This window comes from Rhinopithecus bieti, unplaced genomic scaffold (genome assembly GCF_001698545.2).
Source record: "Rhinopithecus bieti isolate Rb0 unplaced genomic scaffold, ASM169854v2 scaffold_947, whole genome shotgun sequence".
NCBI classification, from domain to species: domain Eukaryota; kingdom Metazoa; phylum Chordata; class Mammalia; order Primates; family Cercopithecidae; genus Rhinopithecus; species Rhinopithecus bieti.
This window is the reverse complement of record NW_016803664.1, coordinates 5,347,886-5,362,877: the sequence shown is the minus strand read 5'-3', so window position 1 is coordinate 5,362,877 and position 14,992 is coordinate 5,347,886. Positions and strand designations below refer to the sequence as shown.

The window sequence follows — 14,992 nt, the reverse complement described above, 5'->3', positions numbered from 1 at the left end:
CCTGCCTCGGCCTCCCAAAGTGCTGAGATTACAGGCGTGAGCCACCACACCCGGCCACTCGCTGACCTTTTAGCCTTGTGACCCCAGGCAGGACTCTGTGCTGCCTCTGTTTCCTCATCCGTAAAATGGGTATGACCTTGGGGCCCACTTCGTGGGTGCAGGTCTAGTGAGTCAGCTCCAGGGTGGGTGCCCAGCAAGGGCTCATCTGCAGGTGGTGGCGAGTTTGACTTCCCATCCCAGGCCGAGGTGCTGGGCCCGTGGCACGTTCTCAGCTGATGCTCTTGGTGATGGGGTGGGGCGCTCCCCAGAGCTGGCATTTGGACCGGGCCTGGAAGAGTGGGGCTTGGATAATGGAGGGGTAGGGCAGAAACAGCCAAGGTCGGCACTTCCAGCTGCTGGACGCCTATAGCACTGCTCCCCACCCCCACCTCCCCACCAAACCCTTCCCTCCTTCTCCTCCTTCCTTCCTCTATTTCTGACTTTCTGTCTCTATATATGTCTCTGTCTCTGTCTCTCTCCCCCACCCCACCCCGCCTCTCTCCCCGTCCCTCTCTCCCCAACCTCTCTCCCCACCCCTCTCTGTCATGTGGTTTCTCTGTGTCCCTTGTCTCTTTCTCTCTCTCTCACATGTGGTCTCTCTGTCTGTCTCATTATCTCTCTCTCTGTCTCTCTCACATGTGGTCTCTGTCTCGCGCTGTCTCTCTCTCTGTCCCTCTCATGTGGTTTCTCTCTGTGTCTCTCTTTCTCGTTGTCTCTGTCTCTCTGTCTCCCCCTCTGGTTCTTTTTCTCCCTGTCTCTCTCTCCCCTCATCATTGTCTTCCCCATCTGTCTGTCTGTCTGGGTGTTCTAGAGGAAGACCCATCAGAGGACGATTCCATCAAGGATTCACTGGGCACGGAGCAGTCCTACCCCTCCCCTCAGCAGCTCCCACCTCCGCCAGGGCCTGAAGACCCCTTGTCTCCCAGCCCCGGGCAGCCCCTGCTTGGCCCCGGCTTGGGGCCTGATGGCCCTCGGACTTTCTCGCTGTCCCCCTTCCCCAGCCTGGCGTCAGGGGAGAGATTGATGATGCCCCCGGCTGCCTTCAAGGGAGAGGCGGGCGGCCTGCTGGTGTTCCCCCCAGCCTTCTACGGCGCCAAACCCCCCACAGCCCCTGCCACCCCGGCCCCTGGCCCTGAGCCACCAGGCGGTCCTGAGCCTGCCGATGGTGGTGGGGGCGGAGCGGCAGGGCCTGGGGCAGAGGAGGAGCAGCTGGACACGGCAGAGATCGCCTTCCAGGTGAAGGAGCAGCTGCTAAAACACAACATTGGGCAGCGGGTGTTTGGGCATTACGTGCTGGGGCTATCGCAGGGCTCAGTCAGCGAGATCCTAGCCCGGCCCAAGCCTTGGCGCAAGCTCACGGTGAAGGGCAAGGAGCCCTTCATCAAGATGAAGCAGTTCCTATCGGATGAGCAGAACGTGCTGGCGCTCAGGACCATCCAAGTGCGGCAGCGAGGTGAGTGCCCAAGAGGGCCTGTCCCTGCTGGCCACCACGCCAGGTCCAGGGCATCAGGGCTGGGGGCTGAGGACATGAGCTCTGGGTTCAAAGCCCAGCTCTGCCACCACCTGGCTTTGTGACCCAGGGCCAGTGACTTTGCCTCTCTGTGCCTCAGTTTCCTCCTGTAAAAGCAGGAAATACATCCTCACCCTCTCCTTCCTGGCCCTAGCCAGAGACAGGCTGCCCTTCCTGGGACACTCAGGATAAGGGTGGTGGGAAAAGTCTCCAGGTGCTGCCCTGGCAGGTACTCACCAAACACTTCCAAGCCTCAGTTTACACATTTGTAAGACTGCCAGCCTTACCAGACTTGATTTTTTGGGTAATCAGTGTGAAGGGTCCTAGCTGTGGCCTCACAGATGCCTGAGTTTGAGTCCCAGCTCTGCTGTTCATCCACTGGGTGACCTCAGACAACTCCTTTCATCTGTGCCCCGGTTTCTGCATCTGTCAGCCTCCAGGAGGCACTATGAGGATTAAACAGGCATCAAACACTGACCACAGCACCTGGCACACAGTGCTGCTTGAGAACTGTTAGGGGCGGTGGTTGCCATAGTCATTGTCGTCATCATTTCTTTTTTTTTTTTCCCCTTGAGATGGAATCTCACTCTGTCACCCCGGCTGGAGTGCAGTGGCACAATCTCAGCTCACTGCGACCTCTACCTCCTGGGTTCAAGCAATTCTGCTGTCTCAGCCTCCCTAGTAACTGGGACTACAGTCGCATGCCACCATGTCTGGCTAATTTTTACATTTTTAGTAGAGACAGGGTTTCACCATATTGGTCAGGCTGGTCTCAAACTCCTGGCCTCAAGTGATCCACCCGCCTTGCCCTCCCAAAGTGCTGGGATTACAGGCATGAGCCACCGCACCCTATTTCTTTATTATTATTATTTTTTTTTTTTTTTTTTGAGACAGAGTCTGGTTCTGTCACCCAGACTGAAGTGCAGTGGCACAATCTCGGCTCACTACAACCACTGCCTCCTGGGTTCAAGCGATTCTCCTACCTCAGCCTCCTGAGTAGCTGGGATTACAGGTGCACGCCACCATGCTTGGCTAATTTTGTATTTTTAGTAGAGACGGGGTTTCACCATGTTGGCCAGGATAGCCTCAAACTCCTGACCTCAAGTGGTCCTCCCACCTCGGCCTCCCAAAGTGCTGGGATTACGGGCATGAGCCACCATGCCTGGCCTCGTTATTATGATTCTTATTTCAAGCCAGAATCACTCATAGGCCCACAGTTTGTTATGCAGACTAAGTGGTGACTCTGCCATCTCACTGATGGTCTGACCCTCACTCTCCTGGGAGGAGGAGACAGCCCCCCACCCCACCAGGCTCCAGAGACTGAGCCCAACATGCAGATCCTGCCACAGATGCCTTCTTGCCTCCCCAGGCAGCATCACCCCGAGAATCCGCACACCCGAGACGGGCTCAGACGACGCCATCAAGAGCATTCTAGAGCAGGCCAAGAAGGAGATCGAGTCGCAGAAAGGCGGTGAGTGTGACCCCTGCAAGCAAGGCCTGAGGGCCCGGGGCCAGCTGTGAACAGGAGGTGAGGCCTTGTCTACCTTCGTCCACCCCAGAGAGAATCCAGGTGGATCAGAACCGCCAGAGGCCAGAGGAGCCCATCTTGAGTGCATGGGTGGTTGTGAGTGCATGGGTGGTCGTGGCACCGCTCAGAACCCTGCCACGGCTCTCAACATAAAATCTCAACCCTCGGCCAGGCACAGTGGCTCATGCCTGTAATCCCAGCAGTTTGGGAGGCCAAGGTGGGCTGATCACCTGAAGTCAGGAGTTTGAGACCAGCCTGGCCAACATGGTACAACCCCATCTCTACTAAAAATACAAAATTACCTGGGCGTGGTGATACATGCCTGTAATCCCAGCTATTCAGGAAGCTGAGGCAGGAGAATTGCTTGAACCTGGGAAACGGAGGTTGCAGTGAGCCAAGATCACACCACTGCGCTCCAGCCTAGGTGACAAAGTAAGACTCCGTCAAAAAAAAAAAAAAAGAAAAAATATCCCAAGACTTGACAAGGCCTACAGGCCCTACAGTCTTCAGGCCCCTCCATGCCTGTCACGTGAACTGTTCAGTCATGCCCAGCTGCCGTGCACCCCACCCTGTGCCTCTGATGCTGTCCTTACCCCAGCTGCCTTTCACCTGGCCAACTCCTGCTCATACCTATGACCCAACTCAGAAGTTACCTCCTGCAAGAAGATGGATTGGACACTGCGCCCGCCTCCCTCCACCCCCACCACAATGACCTGCTTGCTTGCTGCAGTGGAGCCGGACTGGCCACAAATTCTGGCTCTGCTGTTTATTGACTGTGTGACCTTGGGCAAGTTACTTAGCCTCTTTGTGCCTTCATCGTCTTTTATTTATTTATTTATTTTTTTGAGACGGGTTCTCACTCTGTCACCCAGGCTGGAGGGCAGTGGCACAGTCTCGGCTCACTGCAACCTCTGCCTCCTGGGTTCAAGCGATTCTCCTGCCTCAGCCTCCTGAGTAGTTGGGATCACAGGCACGTGCCACCATGCCTGGCTTTCTTTTTTTTTTTTTTTTTGTATTTTTAGTAGAGACGGGGTTTCACCATGTTGGTCAGGCTGCTCTCGAACTCCTGACCTCGTGATCCACCTGCCTCAGCCTCCCAAAGTGTTGAGATTACAGGTGTGAGCCACCGTGCCCGGCCCATCTTCTCATCTTTAGAATGGGGACTGTGGGTGGCCGTGGTGGGCGGATCACCTGAGGTCAGGAGTTCGAGACAAGTCTGCCCAACGTGGCAAAACACCATCACTACTAAACATACAAAAAAATTAGCTGGGCATGGTGGTGCATGCCTGTAACCCCAGCTACTTGGGAGGCTGAGGCAGGAGAATCTCTTGAACCCGGGAGGCGGAGCTTACAGTGAGCTTAGATCGCGCCACTGCACTCCAGCCTGGGCAACAAGAGCGAAACTCCATCTCAAAAAGAAAAAAAAGCGGGGCGGGGGGGTACTGTATTAGTTTTCCTTTCTCAGGGTTGTGTGAAGATCAAATGAGGTCGGTATAATCCTGAAAGATCAGCCATCATTACAGCAAATACAGCAAATATTATCATTATTACCTCCTTGTTGCAGTTCCGCGCTGTCACAAACGACTCTGCTGGTGTGGCTGTCCCTCCCTCTGCTGTGGGGGCTTCTTGCAGCCAGGGACCGAGTTCCATCCTCACACCCAGCACAGCCTAGACTGTAGCTGACTGAGACCCTAGACTCCGGCTTCAAAGCCCTCCTCCATTTTTGCGGTGTCTGCTGCCTCCTGGTGGCTGCTCCAAGCAGGTGTCCTGAATCCCTCCAGTTGTCGCCAGGAGCCGAGATGTTTCCCAATGAATGGCCCTCCCTCTGCCTGGTCCCTGGGAGGGGTGAGGGGAGAAGGGACTTACCCAGCTACCCTGCCCCACCTGTAAAATCCTCTGAGCCTAATTTCCTTCTTGGTCAGTTCCAGTAGCAAGAGAGATGCAAGACAGAGAAGGATGTAATCATACAGTAAACATTTATTAAGCACCTACTGTGGACTAGACACAGGTTTCAGATATGGGTGAGACATGAGACATGATATGGAGGTGAAAAGAACCATGAGAAGTAACTAGCCAGAGCCGGGCACGGTGGCTCATGCCTGTAATCCCAGCACTCTGGGAGGCCGAGGCGGACGGATCACCTGAGGTCAGGAGTTTGAGACCAGCCTGGACAACATGGTGAAACCCTGTCTCTGCTAAAAATGCAAAAATTGGCTGGGCATGGTGGTAGGTGCCTGTAACCCCAGCTATTTGGAGACTGAGGCAAGAGAATTGCTTGAACCTATGAGGCAAAGGTTGCAGTAAGCCAAGATCTTGCCACTACACTCCAGCCTGCGCGACAAGAGCAAAACTCAGTCTAAAAAAAAAGGAAAAAAAGAAACCCCATCTCCTCTAAAAATACAAAAATTAGCCAGGTGTGGTGGCACACACCTGTGGTCCCAGCTACTCAAGAGGCTGAGGCAGGTAGATCACCGGAGCCCAGGAGGTAGAACTTGTAGCGAGCCGAGATCTCATCACTACACTCCAGCCTGGGTGACAGAGTGAGATTCTGTCTAAAAAAAAAAAAAAAAAAGAATAGAAAAAGAAATAACTAGCCAAAGTCTCCCACTAAACATACAGGACAACTGAGGCCAGGGAGGGAAGACATGAGTTCAGTTACACAGAGACAGAGGGAAACCCCAGGTCTCCCACCTCTTGATACAGCACTTTCTCCTGGGGGTCAGAAGCAGGCACCAGGGCAATGTCAAAGACAACATCGCAGCAGAGGAAAACATTTGCTATCCATGGGCCAGCTGGTGGCCTTATATTCAGTGTCCAGGAGGAGTTCAGCAAGAGGAAAAATACAAAGGTTATTGCCCCTAACCCCTGGCAAAAAAAAAAAAAAAAAATGAATGCTAAGCAGTGGGCACACTAGCCACTGCCAGGGAGGAAATGAATGTGACTAACTGCTCAATCACGAGTTCTGCTTCTAGGATTCGAAGGAAATGTCCAGAATGGGGACAGGGGTTTATATATAAGCCATTCCCAACATTATTCATAAGAGTGACAAACTGGAAACAAAACAACCTAAGTGTCCGGCAGTGGGGGATCTGGTAAGTAAAGCAGATAATATCCCCTCAGTGGCATGTGCAGCCCTTAAAGGTAGAACTTTTAATGATAAGAAAAAATGGGGCCAGGCACGGTGGCTCACACCTGTAATCCCAACACTTTGGAAGGCCAAGACAGATGGATCACTTGAGGTCAGGAGTTGGAGACCAGCCTGGCCCACATGGTAAAACCCTGTCTCTACTAAAAATACAAAAATTAGCCGGGCATGGTGGTAGGAACCTGTAATCCCAGCTACTCAGTAGGCTGAGGCAGGAGAATCACTTGAACCTGGGAAGCAGAGGTTGCAGTGAGCCAAGATCGTGCCATTGCACTCCAGCCTGGGCGACAGAGCAAGACTCAGTCTCAGAAAAGAAAAAAAAAAATGTTTAGCCGGGTATAGTGGCACATGCATGTAGTCTCAACTACTTGAGAGGCTGAGGCAGGAAGATCACTTGAGCCCAGGAATTTGAGACCAGCCTGAGCAACATACCAAGACCCTGTCTCCAAAAAAGAAAAAAAGAAAGAAAGAAAAACACTCATGTTGATACTAAATGGGGACAAACCAGACTACACTTCCACATATCGAGTACGATCATGCGATGCATGTAGTCTAGAAAACAGACTGGGCCAGGCGTGGTGGCTCACGCCTGTAATCCCAGCACTTTGGGAGGCCAAGGCAGGCGGATCACGAGGTCAGGAGATCAAGACCATCCTGGCTAACCCGGTGAAACCCTGTCTCTACTAAAAATACAAAGAAAATTAGCCAGGCATGGTGGCAGGCGCCTGTAGTCCCAGCTACTTGGGAGGCTGGGGCAGGAGAATGGCGTGAACCCAGGAGGCGGAGCTTGCAGTGAGCTGAGATGCGCCACTGCACTCCAGCCTGGGCAACAGAGCGNTTTTTCTTTTGAGACAGAGTCTCTTGCTCTGTCACACAGCCTGGATGGAGTGCAGTGGTGTGATCTTGGCTCACTGCAACCTCCACCCTCCACCTCCCAGGTTCAAGCAATTCTCCTGCCTCAGCCTCCTGAGTAGCTGGGATTACAGGTGCGCACCACCACGCCCAGCTAATTTTTGTATTTTTAGTAGAGACAGGGTTTCACCACATTAGCCAGACTGGTCGCAAATTCCTGACCTCAAGTGATCTGCCTGCCTCAGTCTCCCAACGTGCTGGAATTACAGACATGAACCACCACACCAGGCCAAAACTAACCATTTTAAAGTGTACAGTTCAGTAGTATTTAGTACAGTGTTATGCAACCATCATCTCTCTCCAGTTCACACATGTTCATCACCCCAGAAGGAAACCCTATACCCATTAAGCAGTGCTTCTCCATTCCACTGTCCCCCCAGCCCCTGGTAACCACTGATCTGCATCCTGTTTCTGTGGATTGACCTGTTCTGCACATTTTGTGTAAATGGAATCATATCATGTGTGCTACCTCGCATCTGGCCTCTTCCACTCAGCCCCATGTTTGTAAGGCTCATTCCTGTTGTAGCCCCTGTCAGTGCTTCATTCCTTTTTATGACAAAATAATGTTCCATTGCTATATTACTTTTTAATTGGAAAAGCAATGAAAATTATTTTTAATGGGTCTAAGAGGACCCACTAGGATGAAAACTACACAGAGATAATGAAGAAGGGGTTACATTGATCTGGCTTTCTACAGAGCTGGAGAGACTCCAGTGTCGGGAACGCTACTCCGAGGGCAGAGGGAAGCACCTTTTCATTTACTGGTTAATTGTCATTCCTCAGGGCACAGATCCATCTATTATCCTTGGTTCATGGCACACTCATAGGGCTGCTGCCTGCATGGCCTTCTCCCGGGTGTGTGTGTGTGTATGTATGTGTGTACACATGTGCATATATATGTGCATATAACGTGTGTGTATATTCATGCGTTTATTCATTCATTCATGTAAATGACAGAATGAACCTCTGGGAACGTATTGCCCAACCCAAGATTTAGAAAATTCCCAATAACTGACATCCGGCATTTTCCTCCCCCATCCCACCCCTGCCTTCCTTTCCCAGAGATGTCTTTCATCCTAAATTTTTGTCCTGTTGTTCCTTTGTGTTTGCCATTTGTAGAAAATATTTTTCACTAAATCATATATTGTTTATGTTGTTTGTTATGGAACTTGATAGAAAATACGTGATACCGGCCAGGTGCGGTGGCTCACGCCTATAATTCTAGCACTTTAGGAGGCCAAGGCGGGCAGATCATTTGAGCTCAAGAGTTTGAGACCAGCCTGGCTAACATGGTGAAACCCCTTCTCTACTAAAAATACAAAAAAAAAAAAAAATTAGCCAGGCCTGGTGGTGAGTGCCTGTAATCCCAGCTACTTGGGAGGCTGAGGCAAGAGAACTGCTTGAACCCAGGAGGCAGAAGTTGAGGTGAGCCGAGATCATGCCACTGCACTCCAGCCTGGGTGACAGAACAAGACTCAGTTAAAAAAAAAAGAAAACATGTGATACTGAATGCCATCTTATTGGACTTGTTTTTGTTGTTGTTTGAGACAGGCTCTCCCTCTGTTGCCCAGGCTGGAGTGTAGTGGTGCAAACATGGCTCACTGCCGCCTCGACCTCCCAGGATCAAGTGATCCTCCTGCCTCAGCTGGGACCGCAGGCATACATCACCATGCCTGGCTAAGTTTTTTTTTTTTTTTTTTTACTTTTTTGTAGAGTCAGGGTCTCATTTTGTTGCCTAGGCTGGTCTTGAGCTCCTGGGCTCCAGTAATCCTCCTGTCTCAACCTCCCAAAGTGCTGGTATTATAGCCATAAGCCACTGCTCCCAGCCTGGACCTGCTTTTTTCACTCAATAGTATGTTATTAGGTTTCACACAAAGGGAACAGTAGTAGCTCACACCTGTAGTCCTAGCTCCTCGGGAGGCTGAGACAGGAAAACCACTTAAACCCAAGAGTTTGAGACCACAGAGAGCTATGATCGCACCTGAGATTGAGCCACTGCACTCCAGCCTGGGCAACATAGCAAGACCGCATCTCTTTTTTTTTTTTTTCTTTTTTTTGAGACGGAGTCTCACTGTCTCCCAGGCTGGAGTACAGTGGCGCGATCTCCGCTCCACTGCAAGCTCCGTTGCCTCCCGGTTCACAGTGCCCCATTCTCTGCCTCATCGCTCGCCGAGAGTTGGGATAGAGGCACCCACCACTCATAGCCACAGCTAATTTTTTTGTATTTTTAGTAAGACGGGGTTTCAAAACCGTGTATCACAGATGGTTCGATCTCCTGACCTCGTGATACCCCGCCTCGGCTCCAAGTGCTGGATTACAGGCGTGAGGCACCGTGACCCGACGACTGCATCTCTTTAAAAAAAAAAAAAAAAAAAAAAGATTCATGTTGTGATTTTGCATGAGGACTTACTTTTCACTGCTGTATAGTGTTCCATTGTGTGATCATCCCACTATTTTTTTTTTTTTTTTTCTAGAGATGGATGCCTCACTCTATCACCTGGGTCAGAGTGTAGTGATGCAGTCTTGGTTCACTGCAGCCTCGACCTCACAGGCTCAAGCAATCCTCCCAACTCAGACCCTGAGGTACAGGTGTGAGCCACCACGCCCGGCTAATTTTTGTATTTTTTGCAGAGACTGCGTTTTGCCATGTTGCCCAGGCTGGTCTCGAACTCCTAAATTCAGACAATTTGACTGCCTCAGCCTCCCAAAGTGCTGGGATTACCAGTGTGAGCCACTGTGCCTGGCCCATCCCACTATTTTTTGATCCATTCTCTGTGTGGGCATTTGGATTCGTTGCTATTGGAACAAGTGAAGGGCTGGGCACAGTGGCTCATGCCTGTAATCCCTACACTTTGGCAGGCTGAGGAGGGCAGATCGCTTGAGTCCAGGAGTTTGAGACCAGCCTGGGCAATATAGCAAACCCCTGTCTCTACAAAAAATACAAAAATTAGCTGCGCATGGTGGCACATGTCTGCAGTCCCAGCACTTTGGGAGGCCCAGGCAGGAGAATCACTTGAAGCTAGGAGTTTGAAACCAGCCTGGGCAACATGGCAAGACCCATCTCTATGAAAGGAAGGAAGGAAGGGAAGGGAAACGGCGAAGGAAGGAAATATTTTTAAAGAATTTTTTTAAAAACAGAACAAGTGAACAAGCCACTTTTCTGTGCCTTCGTGTTTTCTTTGTCTTTAAACATTTGCATGGTTGGATCATGGCCTATGTAAAAGTCAGGTCAGGCCGGGCACGGTGGCTCATGCCTGTAATCCCAGCACTTTGGGAGGCTGAGGGGTGGATCACTTGAGCTCAGGAGTTAGAGACCAGCCTGGCCAACATGGCAAAACCCCCTCTCTACTAAAGCTAAATGGCTGGGCGTGGTGGTGCGCGCCTATAATCCCAGCTACTGGGGAGGCTGAGGTAGGAGAATTGCTGGAACTGGGGAGGCAGAGGTTGCAGTGAGCTGAGATCGTGCCATTGCACTCCATCCTCATCCTGGGTGACAGGGTGAGACTCCATCTCAAAACAAAACAAAACAGAAGTCAGGTGTGTTCTTACATTGCATTATCCCCATGAGTATGTTCTCTGCATATGCCAAAACCTCACAGTCAACCGAATTTTTGGCGGCTGCCTAATATTCTGCCACAGGGAGGGATCATGATTTACTTAGCCAATCCCCAGTTGCTGGACACAGCGGTTGTCTGGACACCCTGCTGGCATCAACAGGGATGCTATGAACATCATCCCCTGCACGCCATGCCCTGACCCTGGGCCTCGGGCCGTCCTGTCCCCTCCCTGCAGGCGAGCCCAAGACCTCGGCGGCCCCACTGAGCATTGCCAATGGCGCGGGCCCCGCCAGCACCTCGGAGGACGCCATTAAGAGCATCCTGGAGCAGGCACGCCGTGAGATGCAGGCGCAGCAACAGGCCTTGCTGGAGATGGAGGCGGCGCCCAGGGGCCGCTCGGTGGCCCCCTCGCCTCCGGAGCGGCCGTCGCTGGCCACCGCGAGCCAGAACGGGGCCCCGGCCTTGGTGAAGCAGGAGGAGGGCGGCGGGGGCCCCGTGCAGGCGCCACTCCCGGTCCTGTCGCCCGCCGCCTTCGTGCAGAGCATCATCCGCAAGGTCAAGTCCGAGATTGGCGACGCCGGCTACTTCGACCACCACTGGGCCTCCGACCGCGGCCTGCTCAGCCGCCCCTACGCCTCCGTGTCGCCCTCACTGTCCTCCTCCTCCTCCTCCGGCTACTCTGGCCAGCCCAATGGCCGCACCTGGCCCCGCGGGGATGAGGCCCCGGTGCCCCCCGAGGACGAGGCGGCGGCAGGTGCGGAGGACGAGCCCCCCAGGGCGGGCGAGCTCAAGGCTGAGGGTGCGACGGCCGAGGCGGGCGCGCGGCTGCCCTACTACCCGGCCTACGTGCCGCGCACCCTGAAGCCCACGGTGCCGCCGCTGACTCCCGAGCAGTACGAGCTGTACATGTACCGTGAGGTAGACACGCTGGAGCTCACCCGCCAGGTCAAGGAGAAGCTGGCCAAGAACGGCATCTGCCAGAGGATCTTCGGGGAGAAGGTGAGTGCAGGACGGGCGCCCAGTGTCTGGGCTCTGGGAGGAGATGTCTGAGAAGCAGGATCCCCACCCAAGCAGGCCGACGGGACCCCAGGGCCCTAGGCCCTCCATTCCTGAGTCCTGTCCCTGGGCCCCGCAAGAAGGAGGGTCACCGTTCTGCTCCATTGTTGTTAAAACCTGGTAATGCTTCCATCCTGGCTAGTAAACAGCCACTTAACTCCCCTCCTCCAGGCCCCTCCAGATCGCCTGAGGTCCAGCCACTAAAGGGTTATGTGGCAGGACTTGGTGGCTCACCAAGTCGCACTTTGGGAGATGGAGGTGGAAAGATGTCTTGAGCCCAGAAGTTTGAGATCAGCCTGGCCAACGTGGTGAAACCCCGTCTCTACTAAAAAATGCAAAAATTAAGCCGGGCGCAGTGGCTCACACCTGTAATCCCAGCACTTTGGGAGGCTGAGGTGGGCGGATCTTGAGATCAAGAGATCAAGACCATCCTGGCCAACATGGTGAAACCCTAAAAATACAAAAATTAGCTGGGCATGGTGGCCTGCGCCTGTATAATCCTGGCTACTTGGGAGGCTGAGGCAGGAACATCACTTGAATACAGGAGGCAGGGGTTGCAGCAAGCCAAGATCTCGCTGCTGCACTCCAGCCTGGGTGACAGAAGGATGCTCCATCTAAAAAAAAAAAAAAAAAAGTAGGGGGGGCGTTCGGGACCAGCCTGAGCAATGTAGCAAGACCTCCATCTCTACAAAATTAAAAAAAAAAAAAATTAACCGAGTGTGGTGGTGCACAGCTATTCAGGAGGCTGAGGTGGGAGAACTGCTTGAACCCAGGTGGTTGAGGCTACAGTGAGTCATGATCACACCAGTGCACTCCAGCCTGGACAACAGAACAAGACCTCATCCCCCTGGCAAAAATAAATAAAATTTTAAAAATAAAGGGTTAAGTAAGGCTCACCCCAGCCAGGTGACCTCAGTGCGTCCTGATTGGTTGGTGCCCCTGCAATGCCAGTTTTAAGTGTCACCTCTTAAATAGGGAATAGGCAAAGGGCCAGCTCGGAGGAGGGAGAAATGACTTAAGTGGGAGGTCAGGGAAGGCTTCCTGGAGGATGGGGCACTGAAGGATTTTTACGTGTAGGGACATCAGGGAGGGTACCGGAGGGGAAGGGCACAGCAGAGGCACATGGCAGGCACCTATGAGGAACAAATGAAGGCCGCCTGGACTCTGACAGAGGGGAAGGGAGGGGAGGCTGGGCATGGTGGCTCATGCCTATAATCCCAACACTGTGGGAGGTGGAGTTGGGTGGGTCCTTTGAGGTCAAGGGTTTGAAACCAGCCTGGCCAACATGGCAAAACCCCATCTCTACTAAAAATACAAAAATTGGCCAGGCATGCACCAGCCTGGTACAAGTCCCAGCTACTTAGGAGGCTGAGGCAAGAGAATCACTTGAACCTGGGAGGCGGAGTTTGCAGTGAGCTGACATCTTGCAAGACTATGTCTCAAAAAAAAAAAAAGGTGGGAGGGCCAGACCCATGTCCCAAGGGCCTGCTGACCTACCCCCCCTCCCCCGCTCCATCCCTCGCAGGTGCTGGGCCTGTCACAGGGCAGTGTGAGCGACATGCTGTCCCGGCCGAAGCCATGGAGCAAGCTGACGCAGAAGGGGCGGGAGCCCTTCATCCGCATGCAGCTGTGGCTCTCCGACCAGCTCGGCCAGGCGGTGGGCCAGCAGCCTGGTGCCTCCCAGGGTGAGTGTGGGCAGGAGCATCTCAGGGGGTGCTGGTGAAACCCCGTCTCTACTAAAAATACAAAAAATTAGCTGGGGATGGTGGCGCGTGCCTGAAATCCCAGCTGCTTAGGAGACTGAAGCAGGAGAATCTCATGACCCTGGAGGTGGAGGTTGCAATGAGCCGAGATCCTCGCCATTGCACTCCAGCCCAGGCAACAGTGTGAGACTCCGTCCCAAAAAAAAAAAAAAATGAAATGTATAAGGAGGCAGCCCCCCAGCTGGGGAGGGAGGTTGCACTGGGCAGGGAGGGGGCCGGGAAAAGGCAGGAGTGGTGACTTTGTCTGCTCTGGTCCTTTCCTATTCTTTTTTTTTGAGACAGAGTCTTGCTCTGTTGCCCAGGCTAGAGTGCAATGACATGATCTCAGCTCACTGCAACCTCTGCCTCCTGGGTTCAAGCAATTCTCCTGCCTTCGCCTCCTGAGTAGATGGGATTACAGGCATGCGCCACCATGCCCTGCTAATTTTGTATTGTTAGTAGAAACGGGGTTTCTCCATGTTGGTCAGGCTGGTCTTGAACTCCTGACCTCAGGTGATCCTCCTCCCTCAGCCTCCCAAAGTGCTGGCATTACATGCGTGAGCCACCGCACCTGGCCCTTTCCTATTTCTTTAAAACAAGAAAGGAGATTGGAAGTGACGGGGGTGAAGTGTCAGTATCGATTACAGTGATGGGTGGAAGGGAGGAGAGGACTTATGTATTGTTTTCTGTATATTTCTATATGTTTTTAATAGTTTATAAATACAATGTTTGATTTTAAAACTCCTCTCCATAAGGCTGTAACGAGGATTAAAAGCAGCCATGCTGGCCAGGTGCGATGCCTCATGCCTGTAATCCCAGCACTTTGGGAGGCTTAGGCAGGCGGATCACAAGGTCAGGAGATTGAGACCATCCTGGCTAACTCGGTGAAACCCCATCTCTACTAAAAATACAAAAAATAAAAATAAAAAAATTATCTGGGCTTGGTGGTGGGGCCTGTAGTCCCAGCTACTCGGGAGGCTGAGGCAGGAGAATGGTGTGAATCCAGGAGGCGGAGCTTGTAGTGAGCTGAGATCGCACCACTGCACTCCAGCCTGGGCAACAGAGGGAGACTCCATCTCAAAAAAAAAAAAAAGCATCCATGCGAATAACTACTGCCACTTATCACACATAGCACCAAGTGGTCAAAGTGCTTTGTCCTGTAATCTTCATGTCAGTCTCCCCCAAAGGGACTGTTTATCATTCCCATTTCACAGATGAGGAAATCCAGAGGCACGGTGGTGCAGTGACTTGCCCAAGGCCACCATCCAGTGAGTGACAGAGCTAGGATGAGCACCCCGGGCTGTGGGCCATCAGGCTCCCTGCCCCCTAGGGTCCCCAAATGTGCCTACCAAGAGCCTACCTCACAAAAGACTTCCATCCTTTTTTTGTTTTATAGTGTGGTGGGGGAGGGGTTGGTTGTTTATAGCGTGGTGGTGGGGAGGGGTTGGTTTTGTTCTATAGTGTGGTGGGGAGGGGTTGGTTGTTTATAGTGTGGTGGTGGGG

At 52.7% G+C, this 14,992-nt stretch overlaps 1 protein-coding gene across 1 annotated transcript in view; it reads left to right on the top strand.

The window, feature by feature from the left end:
* Positions 1 to 14,992, top strand: part of CUX2 (cut like homeobox 2) — a gene marked incomplete at its 5' end in the record, with an annotated part of 322,096 nt that overhangs the window by 280,668 nt on the left and 26,436 nt on the right. Inside the window, 4 exons of the mRNA XM_017895882.1 lie at positions 851 to 1,492; positions 2,919 to 3,020; positions 10,927 to 11,690; positions 13,273 to 13,432. Coding sequence (XP_017751371.1) covers positions 851 to 1,492; positions 2,919 to 3,020; positions 10,927 to 11,690; positions 13,273 to 13,432 — 1,668 coding nt within the window. The remainder of the gene's footprint in view (positions 1 to 850; positions 1,493 to 2,918; positions 3,021 to 10,926; positions 11,691 to 13,272; positions 13,433 to 14,992) is intronic.